Source organism: Coregonus lavaretus (assembly GCF_964263955.1).
Source record: "Coregonus lavaretus genome assembly, contig: HAP1_SCAFFOLD_231, whole genome shotgun sequence".
Lineage (NCBI taxonomy): Eukaryota > Metazoa > Chordata > Actinopteri > Salmoniformes > Salmonidae > Coregonus > Coregonus lavaretus.
In genome coordinates this window covers 448,090-472,730 of record NW_028163077.1, presented here as the reverse complement: position 1 = coordinate 472,730, position 24,641 = coordinate 448,090, and the positions used below count along the sequence as shown (strand labels likewise).

Sequence of the window (24,641 nt, the reverse complement as noted above, 5' to 3'; positions counted from 1 at the left end):
GAAACATTAAGTGATGTGGCGGTGGATGAATGGCACAACAATGGGCCTCAGGATCTCGTAACGGTATCTCTGTGCATTCAAATTGCCATCGATAAAATGCAATTGTGTTCGTTGTTTGTAGGTTATGCCTGCCTATACCATAACCCCACTGCCACCATGGGGCACTCTGTTCACAACGTTGACATCAGCAAACCACTCACTCACATGACGCCATACATGTGGTCTGCGGTTGTGAGGCCGGTTGGACGTACTGCCAAATTCTCTAAAACAACACTGGAGGCGGCTTATGGTAGAGAAATTAACATTTAATTCTCTGGCAACAGCTCTGGTGGACATTCCTACAGTCAGCATGCCAATTGTACGCTCCCTCAAAACTTGAGACATCTGTGGCATTGTGTTGTGTTTCAAAACTGCACATTTTATTGTCCCCAGCACAAGGTGTAATGATCATGTTGGTTAATCAGCTTCTTGATATGCCACACCTGTCAGGTGGATGGATTATCTTGGCAAAGGAGAAATGCTCACTAACAGTGATGTAAACAAATTTGTGCAACAAATCTGAAAGAAATAAGCTTTTTGTGCATATGGAAAATTTCTGGGATCTTTTATTTCTGCTAATGAAACATGGGACCAACACTTTACATGTTGCATTTATTTTGGTTCAGTGTAAGAAAACAACTTGAACTCCAGACAGTCACGAAGGTTTCAAATGATACATGTCTGGGGTTGCGTGTGACAGAACAAAGCTAAGTCTGAATCCCAAATGGCATCCTATTCCCTATATAGACCACTAATTTTGACCATCGCTATGGGACGCATCCTAAACCATTAAGCTACCTGACCAGCCCGTGTGTGTGTGTGTGTGTCATTCAGTGACATATAATTAGTACACAGATACACACTGACACAGATAGACATACTGGTGACTGTAGTGCTGTGATTGGCTCCTGAAGATATATTACTGTACCCTTCCTCACCACAGATAGTCATCGTCGCATGTTGATGACATCCCTGTGATTTGTGATTCAATGTGAGTGTGTGTGAATATGTGTGTGTTTGTATGTGTGCATGTGTCTCTCTGTTAGATAATGGAACGCTTTCTGTCAGTCACATTGGCCACTTGAAGGTACACAGGTCTCCATTGCTCTAGAGATGAATCTAGACAATGACCTTGGTTTTACAATGGTGGCTTTAACCAACAGCATTGCAAGTCAATAGCTAGGTTTCCATCCAATTGGCGACAGATCTTCATGCGAATATCCTAAAATCAAATCAAATTTTATTTGCCACATGCGCCGAATACAACAGGTGTAGACATTACAGTGAAATGCTTACTTACAAGCCCTTAACCAACAATGGGGGGTGCCGGTGCAGAGTCAATGTGCGGGGGCACCGGCTAGTCGAGGTAATTGAGGTAATATGTACATGTGGGTAGAGTTAAAGTGACTATGCATAAATAATAAACAGAGTAGCAGCAACGTAAAAGAGGGGGATGGGGTGAGGTGTGGGGGGGGGGGGGGGGTCAATGCAAATAGTCCGGGTAGCCATGATTAGCTGTTCAGGAGTCTTATGGCTTGGGGGTAGAAGCTGTTAAGGAGCCTTTTGGACCTAGATTTGGCGCTCCAGTACCGCTTGCCGTGCGGTAGCAGAGAGAACAGTCTATGACTATGGTGGCTGGAGTCTTTGACAATTTTGAGGGCCTTCCTCTGACACCGCCTGGTATAGAGGTCCTGGATGGCAGGAAGCTTGGCCTCAGTGATGTACTGGGCCGTACGCACTACCCTCTGTAGTGCCTTGCGGTCGGAGGCCAAGCAGTTGCCATACCAGGCGGTGATGCAACCAGTCAGGATGCTCTCGATGGTGCAGCTGTATAACTTTTTGAGGATCTGAGGACCCATGCCAAATCTTTTCAGTCTCCTAAGGGGAATAGGCTTTGTCGTGCCCTCTTCACGACTGTCTTGGTGTGTTTGGACCATGATCATTCGTTGGTGATGTGGACACCAAGGAACTTGAAGCTCTCAACCTGTTCCACTACAGCCCCGTCGATGAGAATGGGGGCGTGCTCAGTCCTCTTTTTTTTTCCTGCAGTCCACAATCATCTCCTTTGTCTTGATCACGTTGAGGGAGAGGTTGTTATCCTGGCACCACACGGCCAGGTCTCTGACCTCCTCTCTATAGGCTGTCTCATCGTTGTTGGTGATCAGGCCTACCACTGTTGTGTTGTCAGCAAACTTAATGATGGTGTTGGAGTCGTGTGCGGCCATGCAGTCATGGGTGAACAGGGAGTACAGGAGGGGACTGAGCACGCACCCCTGAGGGGCCCCCTGTGTTGAGGATCAGCGTGGCAGATGTGTTGTTACCTACCCTTACCACCTGAGGGCAGCCCGTCAGGAAGTCCAGGATCCTTAGCTTAGTGATGAGCTTTGAGGGCACTATGGTGTTGAACGCTGAGCTGCAGTCAATTAATAGCATTCTCACGTAGGTGTTCCTCTTGTCCAGGTGGGAAAGGGTAGTGTGGAGTGCAATAGAGATTGCATCATCTGTGGATCTGTTGGGGCGGTATGCAAATTGGAGTGGGTCTAGGGTTTCTGGGATAATGGTGTTGATGTGAGCCATTACCAGCCTTTCAAAGCACTTAATGGCTACAGATGTGAGTGCTACGGGTCGGTAGTCATTTAGGCAGGTTATCTTAGTGTTCTTAGGCACAGGGACTATGGTGGTCTGCTTGAAACATGTTGGTATTACAGACTCAGTCAGGGACATGTTGAAAATGTCAGTGAAGACACTTGCCAGTTGGTCAGCACATGCTCAGAGTACACGTCCTGGTAATCCGTCTGGCCCTGCGGCCTTGTGAATGTTGACCTGCTTAAAAGTCTTACTCACATCGGCTACGGAGAGCGTGATCACATAGTCAACCGGAACAGCTGGTGCTCTCATGCATGCTTCATTGTTGCTTGCCTGGAAGCGAGCATAGAAGTGATATAGCTCGTCTGGTAGGCTTGTGTCACTGGGCAGCTCGTGGCTGTGCTTCCCTTTGTAGTCTGTAATAGTTTTCAAGCCCTGCCACATCCGAGGAGCGTCTTTATCCGCATAAAGAAAATAATATTTCCCACGAGTGGTGTGATTCCACCAAACTGACTTGTTGTGGATAAAAGTCAGTCCATGATTATGTAGTTTTCATGTACTGAAAATTAATCTAAAAGTTCAATGCGTTTCCATCGAATTTTCAACTTTACCAATAGTTTTGTCACAAAAACTGTTGCGTTAAATCGCAAATGTGCCTCCTCTGGTCTTGGCACGTGCGCTCTAGCCAACAGCTCCCAGATACAGAGTGGGTAGGATGTGTGGGTTGGCTAGTCTACATTATGACATTATTATGGATAAGAGCAAGAATATTTGTATTTGTCAAACGGCAGTTAAGCATCGATCATCATGTCACCAGAATAAGACCCTAGATATTTATTGGAGAGGACCATCAAGCTCATCACCTTGCACTTTCACCACCCTGTGAAGTTCATCATAACTTATTTCATCTCTAGCCTAATAAACTGCATGCTTTCCTGAGTCGTAGTGGGAGGACCACACTACATGTCATCGCGTGGCTCCAAGTTGACTTCTTATTGATGGTTATTATATCAATATTTGCGCATTTTACCGACACAAAAAGGTCCCACCATGTCGAATGAACAAATGATCTGTCAGCATTTATAGAATTGTACCGGAACTAACTGTTTCCATCACAACCGTCATGATACATTCTTTAATAAAAAAAAATATACGGTATGACTTTACTCACATAAAAACTGTGGATGGAAACCTGGTTATTGACAGTGTTTAAAAGAGAAGAGGAGAGGAGAGGAGAACAGAAGAGAGGAGAACAGAGGAGAGGAGAACAGAAGAGAGGAGAACAGAAGAGAAGAGAACAGAAGAGAGGAGAACAGAAGAGAGGAGAACAGAAGAGAGGAGAACAGAAGAGAGGAGAACAGAAGAGAGGAGAACAGAAGAGAAGAGAACAGAAGAGAAGAGAAGAGAAGAGAAGAGAAGAGAAGAGAAGAGAAGAGAAGAGAAGAGAAGAGAAGAGAAGAGAAGAGAAGAGAAGAGAATAGAATAGAAGAGAAGAGAAGAGAAGAGAAGAGAAGAGAAGAGAAGAGAATAGAGGAGAAGAGAAGAGAAGAGAACAGAAGAGAGGAGAACAGAAGAGAGGAGAACAGAAGAGAAGAGAAGAGAACAGAAGAGAAGAGAAGAGAAGAGAAGAGAAGAGAAGAGAAGAGAAGAGAAGAGAAGAGAAGAGAAGAGAAGAGAAGAGAAGAGAAGAGAAGAGAAGAGAATAGAATAGAAGAGAAGAGAAGAGAAGAGAAGAGAAGAGAAGAGAAGAGAAGAGAAGAGAAGAGAATAGAGGAGAAGAGAAGAGAAGAGAACAGAAGAGAGGAGAACAGAAGAGAGGAGAACAGAGGAGAGGAGAACAGAAGAGAGGAGAACAGAAGAGAAGAGAACAGAAGAGAGGAGAACAGAAGAGAAGAGAACAGAAGAGAAGAGAAGAGAAGAGAAGAGAAGAGAAGAGAAGAGAAGAGAGGAGAAGAGAAGAGAAGAGAGGAGAAGAGAACAGAAGAGAGGAGAACAGAAGAGAGGAGAACAGAAGAGAGGAGAACAGAAGAGAGGAGAACAGAAGAGATGAGAACAGAAGAGAACAGAAGAGAAGAGAACAGAAGAGAGGAGAACAGAAGAGAAGAGAGGAGAAGAGAAGAGAACAGAAGAGAGGAGAACAGAAGAGAGGAGAACAGAAGAGAAGAGAACAGAAGAGAGGAGAACAGAAGAGATGAGAACAGAAGAGAACAGAAGAGAAGAGAACAGAAGAGAGGAGAACAGAAGAGATGAGAACAGAAGAGATGAGAACAGAAGAGAAGAGAAGAGAAGAGAAGAGAAGAGATCAGAAGAGAGGAGAACAGAAGAGAAGAACATAAGAGAAGAAGAAGGGAAGAAGAACAAGGGGAGAAGAGAACAGAAGAGAAGAGAACAGAACAGAAGAGAGGAGAACAGAACAGAAGGTAACAGAAGAGAGGAGAACAGAACAGAAGAGAGGAGAACAGAAGAGAGGAGAACAGAAGAGAGGAGAACAGAAGAGAGGAGAACAGAAGAGAGGAGAACAGAGGAGAGGAGAACAGAGGAGAGGAGAACAGAAGAGAGGAGAACAGAAGAGAGGAGAACAGAACAAAAGAACAAGGGGAGAAGATGAGACAAGACAAGAGACAGGTCCAGAGGTAGGGCTCACCTCTTGGTCAGGTAGCTGGTGAAATTCTTTCCAAACCCGATGACGCCCCAGTACTCTCCGTTATAGGCCCCTGCAAAAGCCTCGGCGTGGGACAGGTTCACCTAGGGCAGGGAGGGACAGGGGACACCCTCAGTGACTATGGGACAGGTTCACCTAGGGCAGGGAGGGACAGGGGACACCCTCAGTGACTATGGGACAGGTTCACCTAGGGCAGGGAGGGACAGGGGCCACCCTCAGTGACTATGGCTAGGTCTTAAATTACACCCTATTGGTCCATCTAGTGCACTACTTTTGACCAGGAGGACAGTGTGACACCCTATTCCTCCATCTAGTGCACTACGTCCCAGTGAGCACTGTCCAATGCCTATGTCCATTGATGTTGAAAAGACGTTGAAATTTGGTCTGTCCGCCCTGGCTTTGATTTCATCGACCACAGACGTCGTTTTCTGGTGACCTCTGTACCGGCCTTAATTTCAACGTCCACAGACATCCTGTCCAGCCTTGATTTGGCCCAAAAAAAGTGTACTGTAAAAAAAAGTGTACTGTCCTGTACTCTACTGTACTGTGCTTTCCAACCTTGGGAAACATAGACATCTATGATTGGTTAAGATTTGGTCAGGTTCGGACCAACCAAATTTTGTATTTTTTGGGGGCGGAGTGCATTAGAATTATACCCAGCATGCTTTGCAAGTGTTCATGTTCAGATTTACATTTTGGTAATTTAGGTAGACGCTCTTATCCAGAGACTTTCAGTCAATGCATTCAACTAAGGTAGATAAACAGCCATATATCACAGTCAAAGCAAGAAAAAAAGCAAGGCTAAAATATTGAGTCACCTTGTCCTAAAAAGATTTACACAGTTAACAAAACGTCACGTCAGGGTAAGCCTACATGAAACACAGCCCTTATTCTAAGTGTTTCTAAAATTCCCTAAGGGAAAAATGAATGGAGGAAAAACGATTGGAACCATTTCCCTGTTTGACAGCTAGGTATTATGACTCATAATGTGGTACTCTATACGTCTTTTAGACATAATTTTGCTCACTGGGTTTTGACCAGGAGGACAGTGGTAGATACTCAAACTGTTTCAGCGAACTGTAATAACAAAACACACAATTCCTTTCAAAAGGTGAATTATGGAGTTAGCTCTGAAAGTGCTTTTGCTTGACATATTTCAAACAGACACACAGCACATGAACGTGTTCTTAGAAAAATAAAGAGCAGAGCAGAAGTGAAACCAGCCACCTCGAGGTAAACAGGGAGTGTAGAGTGCAACTCTGGTTACTTCCTCTTTTAGGTCGTGCCCCTCCCCTCCACAACAAACTCCATCTGACCCCTTAATAACTAACAAACAGACATTTAGTTTGCCTCCAGACTGAAACAGGGACGGACTACCTGAACTTGTCCAATAAGAAACACCTGTTTTTCCTTTTCCGTTGCAAAATGCTTTGCACTAATGAATGCCACCCAGTTGATTGGTCCAGTACCTGTTGCACACTGGAGTTGTCCAGGAAGGAGAGCAGGGATTGGCTGAAGGAGCTGGAGGAGGTCTCATTGTTGACCACAGCCACCTGTATTCCTTTGGGGTCTCCTCCGATACACAGACACATCAGAGAGATCTGGATGACTGGCAGCAGGAACTGGAAACACAGAGACCTGGGCAGATACCAGACATTGGTTCAAATACTATCTTTCATGCTCATTCTACTACTACTCCCTTCATCAGCATCCTCTGCCTCCTCCTCTTCATCCTCATTATAATCATTATCATCCTCACCATCACCACCACCATCACCACCCTTCATCCTCACCCCCACCACCCTTCATCCTCACCACCACCATCACCACCCTCTATCCTCACCACCACCACCCTTCATCCTCACCACCACCATCCCCACCCTTCATCCTCACCCCCACCACCCTTCATCCTCACCACCACCATCACCATCCTCACCACCACCATCATCCTCCTCACCCGGGCATCCTCTTCATCCTCACTGTGGTCTTGATAATCAGAGCTGCGATGTTCCTCCACTTTGGCATCACATGCCTGACTCGTACCTTCCAGTCCACTACACACACACACACAGTTTTAGTTTTAGCAGCAATGTTCAGCGATGTTCGTCTACAGTAAATTATTCCATGCCATCACAACATACAAATCGTTGAGCTACTTTTGCAGTGTTCATACAACCCTAGATTTAACCTGAGTATATACAGTGTACTGTCTATACAACCCTACATTTACCTGAATATATACAGTGTAGTGTCCATACAACCCTACATTTACCTGAATATATACAGTGTAGTGTCCATACAACCCTACATTTACCTGAATATATACAGTGTAGTGTCAATACAACCCTACATTTACCTGAATATATACAGTGGTGTCCATACAACCCTACATTTACCTGAATATATACAGTGTAGTGTCCATACAACCCTACATTTACCTGAGTATATACAGTGTAGTGTCTATACAACCCTACATTTACCTGAGTATATACAGTGTAGTGTCTATACAACCCTACATTTACCTGAGTATATACAGTGTAGTGTCCATACAACCCTACATTTACCTGAGTATATACAGTGTAGTGTCCATACAACCCTACATTTACCTGAATATATACAGTGTAGTGTCCATACAACCCTACATTTACCTGAGTATATACAGTGTAGTGTCTATACAACCCTACATTTACCTGAGTATATACAGTGTACTGTCTATACAACCCTACATTTACCTGAGTATATACAGTGTAGTGTCCATACAACCCTACATTTACCTGAATATATACAGTGTAGTGTCCATACAACCCTACATTTACCTGAATATATACAGTGTAGTGTCTATACAACCCTACATTTACCTGAATATATACAGTGTAGTGTCCATACAACCCTACATTTACCTGAATATATACAGTGTAGTGTCCATACAACCCTACATTTACCTGAATATATACAGTGTAGTGTCCATACAACCCTACATTTACCTGAATATATACAGTGTAGTGTCCATACAACCCTACATTTACCTGAATATATACAGTGTAGTGTCCATACAACCCTACATTTACCTGAATATATACAGTGTAGTGTCCATACAACCCTACATTTACCTGAGTATATACAGTGTAGTGTCCATACAACCCTACATTTACCTGAATATTTGGGCAGCTCTTCTACTGGTCCCGGTCCGGCTCCCAGGATTGGTTGACTCTCGTCCCGGCTGCTCTCGAATGATTGGCTGCTCTCTAGGACCCCGCCCTGAGGCGAGGTGCTGTGTTTGGAGCTCACCTGGTCTGAGGTCTCACACAGCTGCAGGAAGGCTTTCTCCAGGGTCTGCAGTGGGTGGATGGGGCAGCAGGGGAAATAGACAACACAGTCAATTGAACACACTGATAACACAGTCAAGGGTTTATATGATCACTGGTCAACACAGAAAGCAGTCAACACACAAAGCAGTCAACACAGTCGGACATCTCACACAGCTGTAGGAAAGCTTTCTCCAGAGTCTGCAGTGGGTGGGTGGATGGTAGGCGAAGCAATAGGGTCAATGTCGGCTACTGTTAACAGGACTGTTGTCTAGTGGTGATAAAGGGCTACTGTTAACAGGACTGTTGTCTAGTGGTGATAAAGGGCTACTGTTAACAGGACTGTTGTCTAGTGGTGATAAAGGGCTACTGTTAACAGGACTGTTGTCTAGTGGTGATAAAGGGCTACTGTTAACAGGACTGTTGTCTAGTGGTGATAAAGGGCTACTGTTAACAGGACTGTTGTCTAGTGGTGATAAAGGGCTACTGTTAACAGGACTGTTGTCTAGTGGTGATAAAGGGCTACTGTTAACAGGACTGTTGTCTAGCGGTGATAAAGGGCTACTGTTAACAGGACTGTTGTCTAGTGGTGATAAAGGGCTACTGTTAACAGGACTGTTGTCTAGCGGTGATAAAGGGCTACTGTTAACAGGACTGTTGTCTAGTGGTGATAAAGGGCTACTGTTAACAGGACTGTTGTCTAGTGGTGATAAAGGGCTACTGTTAACAGGACTGTTGTCTAGCGGTGATAAAGGGCTACTGTTAACAGGACTGTTGTCTAGTGGTGATAAAGGGCTACTGTTAACAGGACTGTTGTCTAGTGGTGATAAAGGGCTACTGTTAACAGGACTGTTGTCTAGTGGTGATAAAGGGCTACTGTTAACAGGACTGTTGTCTAGTGGTGATAAAGGGCTACTGTTAACAGGACTGTTGTCTAGTGGTGATAAAGGGCTACTGTTAACAGGACTGTTGTCTAGTGGTGATAAAGGGCTACTGTTAACAGGCAGAAAAGTCAACTGTACACAAAGACAACACAGTCCAGGGTTAAAACAGTCAGTCATCAACACAGTTACAGTCAAACAGTCCAAGGTTAAAACGGTCAGTGGTCAACATTGTTAGTAGTCACCATCGTTACCATTTCAAACAGCTGACCACACTATTAGCCAACAGCAATGGTCGACCTCAACTCTGTTGGCTGTCAACTCCGTTGTAGGGTACTCACCGGTGCATTGTGCTGTTTCATCATGGCTTCTGGAAGTCCCTCGGCCAACAGTCGGCCATTCCTCATCAGACCCACCTGGAGAGATAGGAAACAGCAGGGTCATTCTGGAGTTTTGAGGAAGGAGGCAAGGAGAGAGGATGCGAGGAATCAAGGAAAGATTAATTAAGAAATAGCCTTAGTCATAAATGTGCCTGTAGGACAGGTTTTAGTGTGAAAGGTGAGGATGGGTTTTAGTGTGACAGAGATCTCTGGCTCACAGTATAATTATATCATTAACGTCCTGTGGTGAAGGCTTGGCTCAGGGCCAGTCATCATGTCACCTTTGTCCTGGTTTGTTTTCTCTCTCTGTGAACACTGCAGCCATGTAGCTACTGAGACAGGGGCCTAGTTAAGTATTTTGCCACCTCAGTAGTTGGAATCATATCAAACATTGTTAAAAAGTCATCACATTGGGTGATACACAACTCGCTCACTGTAAACTTTTGCCCCAGATCTAGTACAGACTGAATAAAGACATTGTTAAAATAGTGGCTATAGAGTCGCTATCCTCCATCAATCTTCCATCACCTTTCAGTTGTATATCTCCCTTAAATGTGTCTTTCCTGTTAAACTGTCTGTTTTTCCAAATGTGTTTACAATCAAATTTCGCCTCATTTATGAAGTTGGCTTTTGATTTTCTTAGCTGTGAGATTACCTTGTTTCTCAGCCCTCTGAACAGCAGACTGTCAACATGTAGTCCAGTTTTTACTCAGCCCTCTGAACAGCAGTCTGTCAACATGTAGTCCAGTTTTTACTCAGCCCTCTGAACAGCAGTCTGTCAACATGTAGTCCAGTTTTTACTCAGCCCTCTGAACAGCAGCCTGTCAACATGTAGTCCAGTTTTTACTCAGCCCTCTGAACAGCAGTCTGTCAACATGTAGTCCAGTTTTTACTCAGCCCTCTGAACAGCAGTCTGTCAACATGTAGTCCAGTTTTTACTCAGCCCTCTGAACAGCAGTCTGTCAACATGTAGTCCAGTTTTTACTCAGCCCTCTGAACAGCAGTCTGTCAACATGTAGTCCAGTTTAGTGCTTTCTTTCTCTCTGTCTCTCTTTCTTTTTATTGGACCCTGATTTTACCACAGGGTGTCATTTTCCCAAGGTGGGTTATTCTTTCTCTTTGTCTTACATGTAATTGTCTTAGTATACTTTTCTTTTTAGATTAGTGAGCATTGTTGTTATTATGTCACAATTATTTAAATTGAATCTCTGTTTTTTGTAAGCTTTCTTGCAATCAGAGTTAAATTATGATCTGATAGCTCAGTTATCAATTTTTGTTTGATTATTCTCGCCGGTTTATATCGAAAATATTAGGTCTAATGAAGTATTTGCTGATTTTGTTATCTGCATTGGGCCATTGTCACGGATACAGCCGAAGCTGCCCCTCCTCCTTGCTCGGGCAGGCTTCGGCGTTCGTCGTCACCGGAGTACTAGCTGCCACCGATCCATGTTTCTGTGTCACACTAGTCCTGTCTGTATTATTCACACCTGTTACTCATTAGGCTTATTGGTTTCCCTATATTACCTCTGTTTTCCCTCCTGGGTTTGTGCGTGATTGTTCGTTGTTACGTCGTCTGTTGAGCTGTTGTTTTTGCTCTTCCTGTGTGGAGGGTTTGCTATTGTTTACTTTGTGTTTAGTAAAGCCATACTTTGCTCAGTTCTGTGTCCTGCGCCTGATTCCGTTTCACCACTTCACCCAGACGCTGACAGCCATTGACAAACTGATGATCAATAAGGTGTTTATTATGAAGTCATGAGTCCTTATGGATGTATATAACACAGAGGTAGTACTGTAGACTATAACACACTTTGTTGTGATAGATGGTGCTCTAAATGCATTTAGAATACATTACACATGTGGTACAAGGAACCTGTGTTCCAAATGGCACCCTATTCCCTATATAGTGCACTACTTTTGACAAGAGCCCTATGGGTCCTGGTCAAAAGTAGTGCACTATAACAATAATATGGTGCCATTTGGAACGTAGAGAGAGTCTTATCAGTGTGTTTCGAATAAATATATTTTTTGAGTGTGAGAAGCTAAAAGGAGAATTCAGTACTATCCACTTCACACTACTTTCACTTCTGCCTTAGTGGCCAAGCATGATGTTGGAACTGGCAACAATAGAGAAGTGAGATCTGATCCGTCGCTCTGGTTAAGAGCATCTGCTAAATGACTAAGATGTAAATGTAAAAATTACCTATTGATACAGTTCTATGGGGGGCAAAGGTAATCTATATCTATTGTGCATCCCAAATGGCACCCAATTCCCTATTTAGTGCACTACTTTTGACCAGGGCGCATAGTGGCACATAACCAGATATACTGTAAAAGACTTCGTCCTTTGGTTTTCTGTACATATTCACATCTTAACAGTTCTTTACAGACAATCTACTGTATATTCTTACTGTATGTTTATTTTGACCTGCTTATGAATCTGATCATGAATCGGCTCATGAATCTGTTAGGAGTATATTACGAGCACACATATGGATCTCAAACAACCAATGTTTGCTCAAATGAAGCTCTAAGAAGATATGAAAACATATGGCATGTAAAGACAGTAGTTAATTGTCCGTGTGGTACAGGACCAACACATCCACTCAGTGCTACATCCTTCATGTTTGTTCCCTTCACCGCTCTTTCACATTTCATTTCCTCACTGAGGAAAAAGGCTGTTCAGAAGCAAACATCATCTCAGAGGAAAACCGGGGAAAAAGGTTTTACAGTAACCTAATCTGTAGATTTACAGAGCAGTAGCTCCCTAGGCGTTAGACTTTGAACCAGCCAGGATAGGGAGTGAATACTGCCAGTCTGATGGAGTACATGGGGCCATATAACTGGAAGTGTGTTCTGATTGAAGACAAGCCAACCAGACCATTGACGCTGTGATACACACACGCAGACCCATAGTCCACCTCTCCCCCCCCCTTTCTAAAAAGGTGACACACAGAAGAACTAGAGGAACTATCAAAGGACCCATTGTTTCTCAGTGGAGGGGACCTCATAAATGCCTGCTCATAAAGTATTTATGGAGTGACGGTCAGTTGGGCTGTGTTTCCCCTTTTCCTCTTGTCAACAGATAAACAAGGCACAGCGTTCACAGAGGAGCATTTAACAAAAGGACAGTGTGTGTGTGTGTGTGTGTGTGTGTGTGTGTGTGTCTTACCACATTGGCTTGCCTGGCCTCCTCTATGTAGTGAGTGGTGATGACGACCGACACTTTTCCAGTTTTCACAATATCTACTAGATGCTGCCAGATCCTACAGGGACATGACACAACTCAGTTTAAGGGCAACATCCTATTGGGAGTCCCAAATGGCACCCTATTCCCTATAAAGTGCACTACTTAAGTATTGCACTATAAGGCTGATGTGTCCAGACCAGCCATTTATCACCAGATGGGATACAGAATGGGTTTGATATTATAGGATAATGTTGTTTACAGTATGGATATTTTAAATGCATTATAGTATTGTACTGTGGTGTGATTACTGAACATATGATTGGATTTTTCATGTTTCTTATTGATTATATTCCAAAGTACAGTACTGTTGTAACCCTGTGATAAGAACCTATGACATTCTTGTGTGATAAAACCCAATAAAATCATTAAAATAAAACGTATTGCACTATATAGGTAATGTGCGATTTGGGACATGGCGCTACCGTACCTGGAGTAGTAGAGATACAAAGAGAAAGTGTGCAAATGTGATCATCTAGTGCACAACAACACTGTGTGTATCCCACTGAGCTAAAGCCTAGGCATTAGCTCGGGGAGCTAACACAAGTCTCAAGGTCCTAATCAAGGTTACTCATCACACGAGTGCGGTTCGGGCGAACCACCTGTCACACAAAGAATAACCTAACAATGTGCTGATATGGGCCCTGGTAGTGCACTATGAAGGGTATAGGGTGCTATTTGGGACACACCTTTAATCTTATGACCTGCCTGGGATTACCCTGGCTAGACTCTGATTTGGCTGGGCTTTGTAACAGAGCACTGGTACTATTACACAATTAGATTACACACCCAGATACTTCCAACAGGACTTATACACTCATTCTGAATGAGAGACAATATGGTTTCTGTAATGGGGGGCAGAGAGTTGTATTTGACAGGTTTATGAGTGTTTGAGCGAGAGTGTTGTTCATAAACTGCTATGTTATCTTAAGATTGTATATGAGATTCATTATATTGGATGTAAATGGGGGAAATGTGAAGCAGGTGAATTGTTGTAGAAGGGTGTGTGTGTGTGTGTGTGTGTGTGTGTGTGTGTGTGTGTGTGTGTGTGTGTGTGTGTGGTCAATACATACTTGGCTCTCAGCACAGGGTCCACCCCGACTGTGGGTTCATCCAGAATCAATAACTGGGGGTTTTGAAGTAAGGCCGCTCCTAGAGAAACCCTCCGTTTCTGCCCTCCGCTGTAAACACACACACACACACACACACACACACACACACACACACACACACACACACAAACACACGTTCCATAAACACACCTGATATACTCTGTTATTTATCTGCTCCATTGAGCTGCCATTGTTTGACTTGCATCACCCTCACTGGTTTGCCTCTCAGTGTAATGCAGTGTGTGTGTTAGCTGGGCTGGCAAGGCAGAGAAACCCTTCAAGACTAACCTGCCTGTTCCGATGAGAGAATGGGATAAGCTCTCTCTTGAGAAAGATACCCCCGCCACAAGCGTGTCAGACCAGACCTCTTCATTATACAACCCCACAGACGAGCAACCCCAAGCGGAAAGTCAACCTCCCAGCACAGAGGACTACTCCCTCATCGAAATGAAGGATAGATTCACCCAGCTGGAGGTAAGGCAGGTGGAGCTGGAACAGCAGGTCAGCACAAAAAATTGTCCAGCTCAACAACACCCCCTCAACCAGACCCAGAGAGCTGGAGGTGGAGAGAGACATGTCTGCACTCTGGACTGTGGTGAGACAACATCAACAGGAGAAAGAGCAGGAGAAGAACAGAGCACTAGAGGAGAGGATCAGAGTGCTGGAGGAGAAGGTGAGAACGATGACGGGTGACAGAGAACAACCCATTAGAGAGCTGGCCACCCCCGCAGAGAAGCAAGCAGAACAGCCCACCTCAGATCCTGGCCAAAGTCTCGACACCGCAGCAGAACAGTCCATCCTAGACCCTGACCATAGCCTCGACATCACAGCCGGACAAACAAATGAAGAACCCCAAGCCCAGGGGATCCCACCCCCTCTGAGCACGTCCCCCGTCCCCCGCCCACCCCCGTCAGCCACCCTGATAGCCCTCCTGACAACCCCCCCGCACCCACTGAGGACATACACAAGCCACAGATTGTACTCCTTCTTTACTCAAACGGGAAGTATATACAAGAAAATTAACTTTTTTACAAACACAGTGTCTAAACTCTGGTGTCCAAACACCCAGCGCGCCCTAGACCTTCTGTCTGAGGACCGACTAGGATCACCCAGCCACGTAATAATACACACAGGCACAAATGACCTGAGAGCACAGCGGGAAAGGGTGGCCACAGCACTCAAGGGAGTGATTGAAAAAGCTTATTCTACTTTCCCCAACGCACAAGTGGTTATCTCCACCCTGCTACCACGACAAGACTTCCACCCTGCTACCATACAGCAGGTAAACGCAAGTATTTCCCGTGACTGTGCCTCAAAACGAAATGTTTACCTGGCCCACCACTCCACCCTGGACATGAACAGCCTTTAGGACCAGGTCCACCAGAAATACAGACACTGTCATCCTACAAGAAACATGATATAGAGGAGATGGACCCACTGGTTGCCCTCTAGGTTACAGAGAGCTGGTAGTTCCATCCACCAAACTACCAGGTGTGAAACAGGGAAGCGACTCAGGGGGTATGCTAATTTGGTATAAAGCAGACCTAACTCACTCTATTAAAGTAATCAAAACAGGAACATTATACATTTGGCTAGAAATTCAAAAGGATATGATATCAACAGAGAAAAATGTCCTCCTGTGTGCTATCTATATCCTCCCACTAGAATCCCCATACTTTAATGAAGACAGCTTCTCCACCCTGGAGGGGGAAATCAATCATTTCCAGACCCAGGGACATGTACTAGTCTGTTGTGACCTAAATGCCAGAACTGGACAAGAACCTGACACCCTCAGCACAAAGGGGGACAAACACATACCTGGAGGTGACAGCATTCACTCCCATATACGCCCCACTAGGCACAACTATGAAAACATAACCAACAAAAACGGGTCACAACTCCTGCAGCTCTGTTGCAAGCTGGGTATTTACATAGTCAATGGTAGGCTTTGGTAGGCTTTAAGGGGACTCCTATGGTAGGTACACCTATAGCTCATCTCTTGGCAGAGGTACTGTAGACTACTTTATCACTGACCTCAACCCAGAGTTTCTCAGAGCGTTCACAGTCAGCCCACTGACACCCCTATCAGATCACAGCAAAATCACAGTCTACTTGAATACTCAATCATGAGGCATCAAAGCCAAAGGAACTGAATAATATTAAGATATGCTATAGATGGAAGGAAAGTAGTGTGGAAACCTACCAAAAAACAATTAGGCAACAACAAATTCAATCCCTTGTAGACAACTTCCTGGACAAAACGTTTCACTGTAATAGTGAAGGTGTAAACTTGGCAGTAGAAAACCTAAACAGTATATTTAACCTCTCAGCTTCCCTATTAAATCTAAAAATGTCAAACAGAAAACCAAACAAAATTAACAACAATGATAAATTTAAGAAACGGGTCGGACCAAGGTGCAGCGTGAAAGGCGTACATGTTTATTTAAATAATAAACACACAACACAGTAACCAAAATAACAAACTTAACCGTGACGGTCCAAAGGGCTAACACACAAGCCTAAACAGGAACACAACAAAATCCCACAACACAGGCAGGAAAACTGGCCAGGTTGGTTCCCAATCAGAGGCAGCTGTAGCTCGTTGTCTCTGATTGGGGACCATACTTAGGCAGCCTTTTGGCACCAGTCAGTTGTGGGATCTTGTTCAGTTTGAGGTATGTTATTTGTCTACCTTGGACGTCACGTTTCGTTTGTTGTTTTGGTTGTGCGTTTATTCGTGAAATAAATATGAATGCATATCACGCTGCGCCTTGGTCCTTCTCGTTCATGAACGATCGTGACAATACAGCGTATTCACCCTGCACACCCTAATTGACAAACAAACAAAACAAAACAAAGGCAAAGTCTTCTCATACTTTGTTGATTTCAAAAAAGCTTTTGACTCAATTTGGCATGAGGGTCTGCTATACAAATTGATGGAAAGTGGTGTTGGGGGAAAAACATACGACATTATAAAATCCATGTACACAAACAACAAGTGTGCGTAAAATATTGGCAAAAAACACACTCATTTCGTTCCACAGGGCCGTGGGGTGAGACAGGGATGCAGCTTAAGCCCCACCCTCTTCAACAAATATATAAACAAATTGGCGAGGGCACTAGAACAGTCTGCAGCACCCGGCCTCACCCTACTAGAATCAGAAGTCAAATGTCTACTGTTTGCTGATGATCTGGTGCTTCTGTCCCCAACCAAGGAGGGCCTACAGCAGCACCTAGATCTTCTGCCCAATTCTGTCAGACATGGGCCCTGACAGTAAATCTGTTCAAGTAGACAACTCACCAACCAAGAATTCACAAAATGGGACAAACACCAAATTGAGACTCTGCATGCAGAATTCTGCAAAAATATTATTTGTGTACAACGTAAAACACCAAATAATGAATGCAGAGCAGAATTAGGCCGATACCCGCTAATTATCAAAATCCAGAAAAGAGCCGTTAAATTCTACAACCACCTAAAAGGAAGCGATTCCCAAACCTTCCATAACAACGCCATCACCTACAGAGAGATGTACCTGGAGAAGAGTCCCCTAAGCAAGCTGGTCCTTGGGCTCTGTTCACAAACACAAACAGACTCCACCGAGCCCCAGGATAGCAACACAATTAGACCCAACCAAATCATGAGAAAACAAAAAGATGATTACTTGACACACAAAGAATTAACAAAATAAACTGAGCAAACTAGAATGATATTTGGTCCTAAACAGAGAGTACACAGAGGCATAATACCTGACTATGTACAGACTCAGTGAGCATAGCCTTGCTATTGAGAAAGGCCGCTGTAGGCAGACCTGCTCTCAAGAGAAGACAGGTTATGTGCACACTGCCCACAAAATGAGGTGGAAACTGAGCTGCACTTCCTAACTTCCTGCCAAATGTATGACCATATTAGAGACATATTTCCCTCAGATTACACATATCCACAAAGAATTCAAAAACAAACCCAATTTTGATAAACTCCCATATCTACTGGGTGAAATACCACAGTGTGCCATCACAGCAGCAAGATTTGTGACCTGTTGCCACAAGAAAAGGGCAACCAGTGAAGAACAAACACCATTGTAAATACAATCCATATTTATTTATTTCCCCTTTTGTACTTTAACTATTTGCACATCGTTACAACACTGTATATATACATAATAAAGGGAGAGAGGGAGAGAGGTGGACAAACAAACAGGGCATGTAGAGAAAGGGAGAGAGAGGTGGACAAACAAACAGGGCATGTAGAGAGAGAGAGAGAGAGTTGAACAGAAACAGGGCACAGAGAGAGAGCGAGAGAGAGACAGAAACAGGGCAGGTAGAGAGCTCATCATACCTAGCCTATTTTCCACTTTCTGAAACTGAAAGGTAAATCGTTTCTGTTGCTTGGAAGTCCGGTGAGCTTCGACTGAGGTAACTTGAATGTTTAGTATGCGTCTCAAATTTCCTAGATAGCACACTAGTTTTGAACTTGGCCCAGAGGGCTCTGGTCAAAAGTAGTGCACTATATTATAGGGAACAGGGTGCCATTTGAGACTCAGCCTTAGTGTTTATTCTACTACAGGGCAGCACTGGGTCCTTGTGAGGTACAAGGGGGGATGCCGAGAGCCGGAGGCCACACCAGTGTTTTCACACAGGTTCAAGGGCCAATTACACTATGACATTTTTGCTGAGTTAGTTAAGACACATTTCTCTGGAGGCCTTGCTTCTGTACAGTCATTCGGGCCAATATTCTGGACATGGGAAGGATACTGGGACTGAAAGCTGTTGGTTCTGCTTTATTTGACAGCCATATAAGATGCAACATTGTGAATCACATCAAATGCATTAATATAATGTATCACCTTGTGCGGTTGAATTGTGTTAATTAAATGGTCAAATAGAAGTTGAATACATTTTTATGATGATTATTAAATACATCAAATCAATAACACTGTAATACTATGGTTATATGCACCCCCACCTAAATGTATGGTAATTAGCCACCGTTTCAGACAGGGCGGGCTGACTCCACAGCATTTTGACAGAAGCCCGTGACACAAACAGAAAAAGGAGAAATGCTCACTAACAGGGATGTAACAGGGAAACCGTTTCCTTCTCTTTCTATCTATCTTAGCCCTGGTTGTAGCCTACGTTGTCCCCAGATCCAAATGGGATATACTAGTGCAATAGTGTATAGGGAATAGGGTGCAATTGGGGACTCAGCCATAGTCTCTAGGCACAGGTCACATGGTTTTGTGGACATGATGTAATAATGGACCAATGCCAGTTAGAAGAGAGGGAGGCGATTGAGACCCACTAACCCATTAACCCACAAAGGTGTGTGTGTGTGTTCTGGGGACAGCACTGATGACTCCAAACCATCTCCATAATGAGTACATGGGTCACGGCTTCTGTATTTAACCTCTCCTTGTCATGGGCAAGGGGAAACTATCCACGGCAAATTAATGTGGACCATAACATCTTGCAGGTCGCATTCGCTCTTCACAGAGGTCCTGAGGGATGCATTTAAAATGTATTATATTTCCTTAACGTCAACATAAAAAAATATATAGTCCTTTATCCATCACTTTTTGAATTTGTTATGCACCCTGACTGTGTAGCTTCCGTTTCGATAACTGTTAGCAAGCTGGACAGAGTGAAGAGACTATAGATGACTGTTATCAAGCTGGACTTAGTGAAGAGACTATAAATGACCGTTATCATGCTGGACAGAGTGAAGAGACTATAGATGACTGTTATCAAGCTGGACAGAGTGAAGAGACTATAGATGACTGTTATCACGCTGGACAGAGTGAAGAGACTATAGATGACTGTTATCAAGCTGGACTTAGTGAAGAGACTATAGATGACTGTTATCAAGCTGGACAGAGTGAAGAGACTATAAATGACTGTTATCAAGCTGGACAGAGTGAAGAGACTATCGATGACTGTTATCAAGCTGGACAGAGTGAAGAGACTATAAATGACTGTTATCAAGCTGGACAGAGTGAAGAGACTATAGATGACTGTTATCACGCTGGACAGAGTGAAGAGACTATAAATGACTGTTATCAAGCTGGACAGAGTGAAGAGACTATAGATGACTGTTATCACGCTGGACAGAGTGAAGAGACTATAAATGACTGTTATCAAGCTGGACAGAGTGAAGAGACTATAGATGACTGTTATCAAGCTGGACAGAGTGAAGAGACTATAGATGACTGTTATCACGCTGGACAGAGTGAAGAGACTATAGATGACTGTTATCAAGCTGGACAGAGTGAAGAGACTATAGATGACTGTTATCACGCTGGACAGAGTGAAGAGACTATAGATGACTGTTATCAAGCTGGACAGAGTGAAGAGACTATAGATGACTGTTATCACGCTGGACAGAGTGAAGAGACTATAGATGACTGTTATCAAGCTGGACTTAGTGAAGAGACTATAAATGACTGTTATCACGCTGGACAGAGTGAAGAGACTATAAATGACTGTTATCACGCTGGACAGAGTGAAGAGACTATAAATGACTGTTATCAAGCTGGACTTAGTGAAGAGACTATAAATGACTGTTATCAAGCTGGATAGAGTGAAGAGACTATAGATGACTGTTATCAAGCTGGACTTAGTGAAGAGACTATAGATGACTGTTATCAAGCTGGACAGAGTGAAGAGACTATAGATGACCGTTATCAAGCTGGACAGAGTGAAGAGACTATAGATGACTGTTATCACGCTGGACAGAGTGAAGAGACTATAGATGACTGTTATCACGCTGGACAGAGTGAAGAGACTATAGATGACTGTTATCAAGCTGGACAGAGTAAAGAGACTATAGATTACTGTTATCAAGCTGGACAGAGTGAAGAGACTATAGATGACTGTTATCACGCTGGACAGAGTGAAGAGACTATAGATGACTGTTATCAAGCTGGACAGAGTAAAGAGACTATAGATTACTGTTATCAAGCTGGACAGAGTGAAGAGACTATAGATGACTGTTATCACGCTGGACAGAGTGAAGAGACTATAGATGACTGTTATCAAGCTGGACAGAGTAAAGAGACTATAGATTACTGTTATCAAGCTGGACAGAGTGAAGAGACTATAGATGACTGTTATCACGCTGGACAGAGTGAAGAGACTATAGATGACTGTTATCAAGCTGGACAGAGTGAAGAGACTATAAATGACTGTTATCACGCTGGACAGAGTGAAGAGACTATAGATGACTGTTATCACGCTGGACAGAGTGAAGAGACTATAGATGACTGTTATCAAGCTGGACAGAGTGAAGAGACTATAAATGACTGTTATCACGCTGGACAGAGTGAAGAGACTATAGATGACTGTTATCAAGCTGGACAGAGTGAAGAGACTATAAATGACTGTTATCACGCTGGACAGAGTGAAGAGACTATAGATGACTGTTATCAAGCTGGACAGAGTGAAGAGACTATAGATGACTGTTATCACGCTGGACAGAGTGAAGAGACTATAAATGACTGTTATCACGCTGGACAGAGTGAAGAGACTATAGATGACTGTTATCAAGCTGGACAGAGTGAAGAGACTATAAATGACTGTTATCAAGCTGGACAGAGTGAAGAGACTATAAATGACTGTTATCACGCTGGACAGAGTGAAGAGACTATAAATTACTGTTATCAAGCTGGACAGAGTGAAGAGACTATAAATGACTGTTATCAAGCTGGACAGAGTGAAGAGACTGTAAATGTAGGTCCATTATCATTTCTACATAGTTAGTTGTTGTTATTTAAAATGTCTATTGAGATTGTTTTCCCCCTAATAAAAAAAAAAAAATTAACAATTAAATTAATTCGCGGGCCATATGCTAGACACCCCTGTGTACGGTTGTGTTACCTGAGATTTCGGACCAGTTTGCTCTTCTGAGGTAGGTCCAGGAAGTCCACCAGGAAGTTAATGCGTGCCTGAGTGTCCTTAGATGACAGGCCGTGGATCCGTCCGAAGAACGTCAGGGTGTCACTGATGGTAAACTCGTTGTACAACGCCAGGTCCTAAAGAGGAACACAATGTTATGTCACGGTATGTGTTGTGTTGATATCAAATCAAACTTTATTTATATAGCACATTTCTTACAGACGATGCAGAGGATACATTTCAAAGTGCTTAACAAATAACATAATACAAAGGTGAGAAAGACAAAAAACACTAAAGGTTTTCTATACAATGTAAAATGAAAATAGACAAGAAAATGTTTTAGAGACAAACACAAATTAAGTCATTTAGCAGACGCTCTTATCCAGAGTGACTTACAGGAGCAATTAGGGTTAAGTGCCTTGCTCAAGGGCACATCAACAGATTTTTTCACCTGGTCGGCTCAGGGATTAGAACCAGCGACCTTTCGGTTACTGGCACAACGCTCTTAACCACTAAGCTACCTGCCGCCCCAAATTGTGGGTTGTTCTCCAGTACGTTATGTTAACATGTCATCATGGTAATTATAGTCACATGCCGATACACTTAGATAGCGCCTAAAGGTTAGGAGTCGATTTGGAACTGAGGTGCATTTGTGCACGTGTCAAATCAAATCAAATGTTATTTGTCACATGCTTCGCAAACAACAGGTGTAGACTAACAGTGAAATACTTACATACGGGCCCTTCCCAACAACGCAGAGAGAAACATTTAGAAATAATAACACGAGGAATAAATACACAATGAGTAACGTAACTTGGCTATATACACGGGGTACCAGTACCAAGTCGATGTGCAGGGGTATGAGGTAATTGAGGTAGATATGCACATATACAGTTGAAGTCGGAAGTTTACATACACTTAGGTTAGTCATTAAAACTTGTTTTTCAACCACTCCACAAATGTCTTGTTAACAAACTATAGTTTTGGCAAGTCGGTTAGGAAATCTACTTTGTGCATGACACAAGTAATTTTTTCAACAATTGTTTACAGACAGATTATTTCACTTATAATTCACTGTATCACAATTCCAGTGGGTCAGAAGTTTACATACACTAAGTTGACTGTGCCTTTAAACAGCTTGGAAAATTCCAGAAAATGATGTCATGGCTTTAGAAGCTTCTGATAGGCTAATTGACATCATTTGAGTCAATTGGAGGTGTACCTGTGGATGTATTTCAAGACCTACCTTCAAACTCAGTGCCTCTTTGCTTGACATCATGGGAAAATCAAAAGAAATCAGCCAAGACCTCAGAAAAAACATTGTAGACCTCCACAAGTCTGGTTCATCCTTGGGAGCAATTTCCAAACGCCTGAAGGTACCACGTTCATCTGTACAAACAATAGTACGCAAGTATAAACACCATGGGACCACGCAGCTGTCAGCTGTCTCCTAGAGATGAACGTACTTTGGTGCGAAAAGTGCAAATCAATCCCAGAACAACAGCAAAGGACCTTGTGAAGATGCTGGAGGAAACAGGTACAAAAGTATCTATATCCACAGTAAAACGAGTCCTATATCGACATAACCCGAAAGGCTGCTCAGCAAGGAAGAAGCCACTACTCCAAAACTGCCATAGAAAAGCCAGACTACAGTTTGCAATTGCACATCGGGACAAAGATCGTACTTTTTGGAGAAATGTCCTCTGGCCTGATGAAACAAAAATAGAACTGTTTGGCCTTAATGACCATCGTTATGTTCGGAGGAAAAAGGGGGTTGCTTGCAAGTCGAAGAACACCATCCCAACCATGAAGCACGTGGGTGGCAGCATCATGCTGTGGGGGTGCTTTGCTGCAGGAGGGACTGGTGCACTTCCCAAAATAGATGGCATCATGAGGAAGAAAATTATGTGGATATATTGAAGCAACATCTCAAGACATCAGTCAGGAAGTTAAAGCTTGGTCGCAAATGGTTCTTCCAAATGTACAATTACCCCAAGCATACTTCCAAAGTTGTGGCTTAAGGAATGGCTTAAGGACAACAAAGTCAAGGTATTGGAGTGGCCATCACAAAGCCCTGACCTCAATCCTATAGAAATTTGTGGGCAGAACTGAAAAAGCGTGTGCGAGCAAGGAGGCCTACAAACCTGACTCAGTTACACCAGCTCTGTCAGGAGGAATGGGCCAAAATTCACCCAATTTATTGTGGGAAGCTTGTGGAAGGCTACCCAAAACGTTTGACCCAAGTTAAACAATTTAAAGGCAATGCTACCAAATACTAATTGAGTGTATGTAAACTTCTGACCCACTGGGAATGTGATGAAAGAAATAAAAGCTGAAATAAATAATTCTCGCTACTATTATTCTGACATTTCACATTCTTAAAATAAAGTGGTGAACCTAACTGACCTAAGACAGGGAATTTTTACTAGGATTAAATGTCAGGAATTGTGAAAAACTGAGTTTAAATGAATTTGGCTAAGGTGTATGTAAACTTCCGACTTTAACTGTAAGTAGGGATAAAGTGACTAGGCAGTGAGATAGA

General features: G+C 43.4%; 1 protein-coding gene across 1 annotated transcript in view; it reads right to left on the bottom strand.

The window, feature by feature from the left end:
• Positions 1–24,641, bottom strand: part of abch1 (ATP-binding cassette, sub-family H, member 1) — a gene marked incomplete at its 5' end in the record, with an annotated part of 47,246 nt that overhangs the window by 12,185 nt on the left and 10,420 nt on the right. Inside the window, 8 exons of the mRNA XM_084193314.1 lie at positions 5,270–5,370; positions 6,757–6,925; positions 7,245–7,341; positions 8,440–8,620; positions 9,815–9,889; positions 13,023–13,116; positions 14,171–14,278; positions 22,082–22,236. Coding sequence (XP_084049440.1) covers positions 5,270–5,370; positions 6,757–6,925; positions 7,245–7,341; positions 8,440–8,620; positions 9,815–9,889; positions 13,023–13,116; positions 14,171–14,278; positions 22,082–22,236 — 980 coding nt within the window. The remainder of the gene's footprint in view (positions 1–5,269; positions 5,371–6,756; positions 6,926–7,244; positions 7,342–8,439; positions 8,621–9,814; positions 9,890–13,022; positions 13,117–14,170; positions 14,279–22,081; positions 22,237–24,641) is intronic.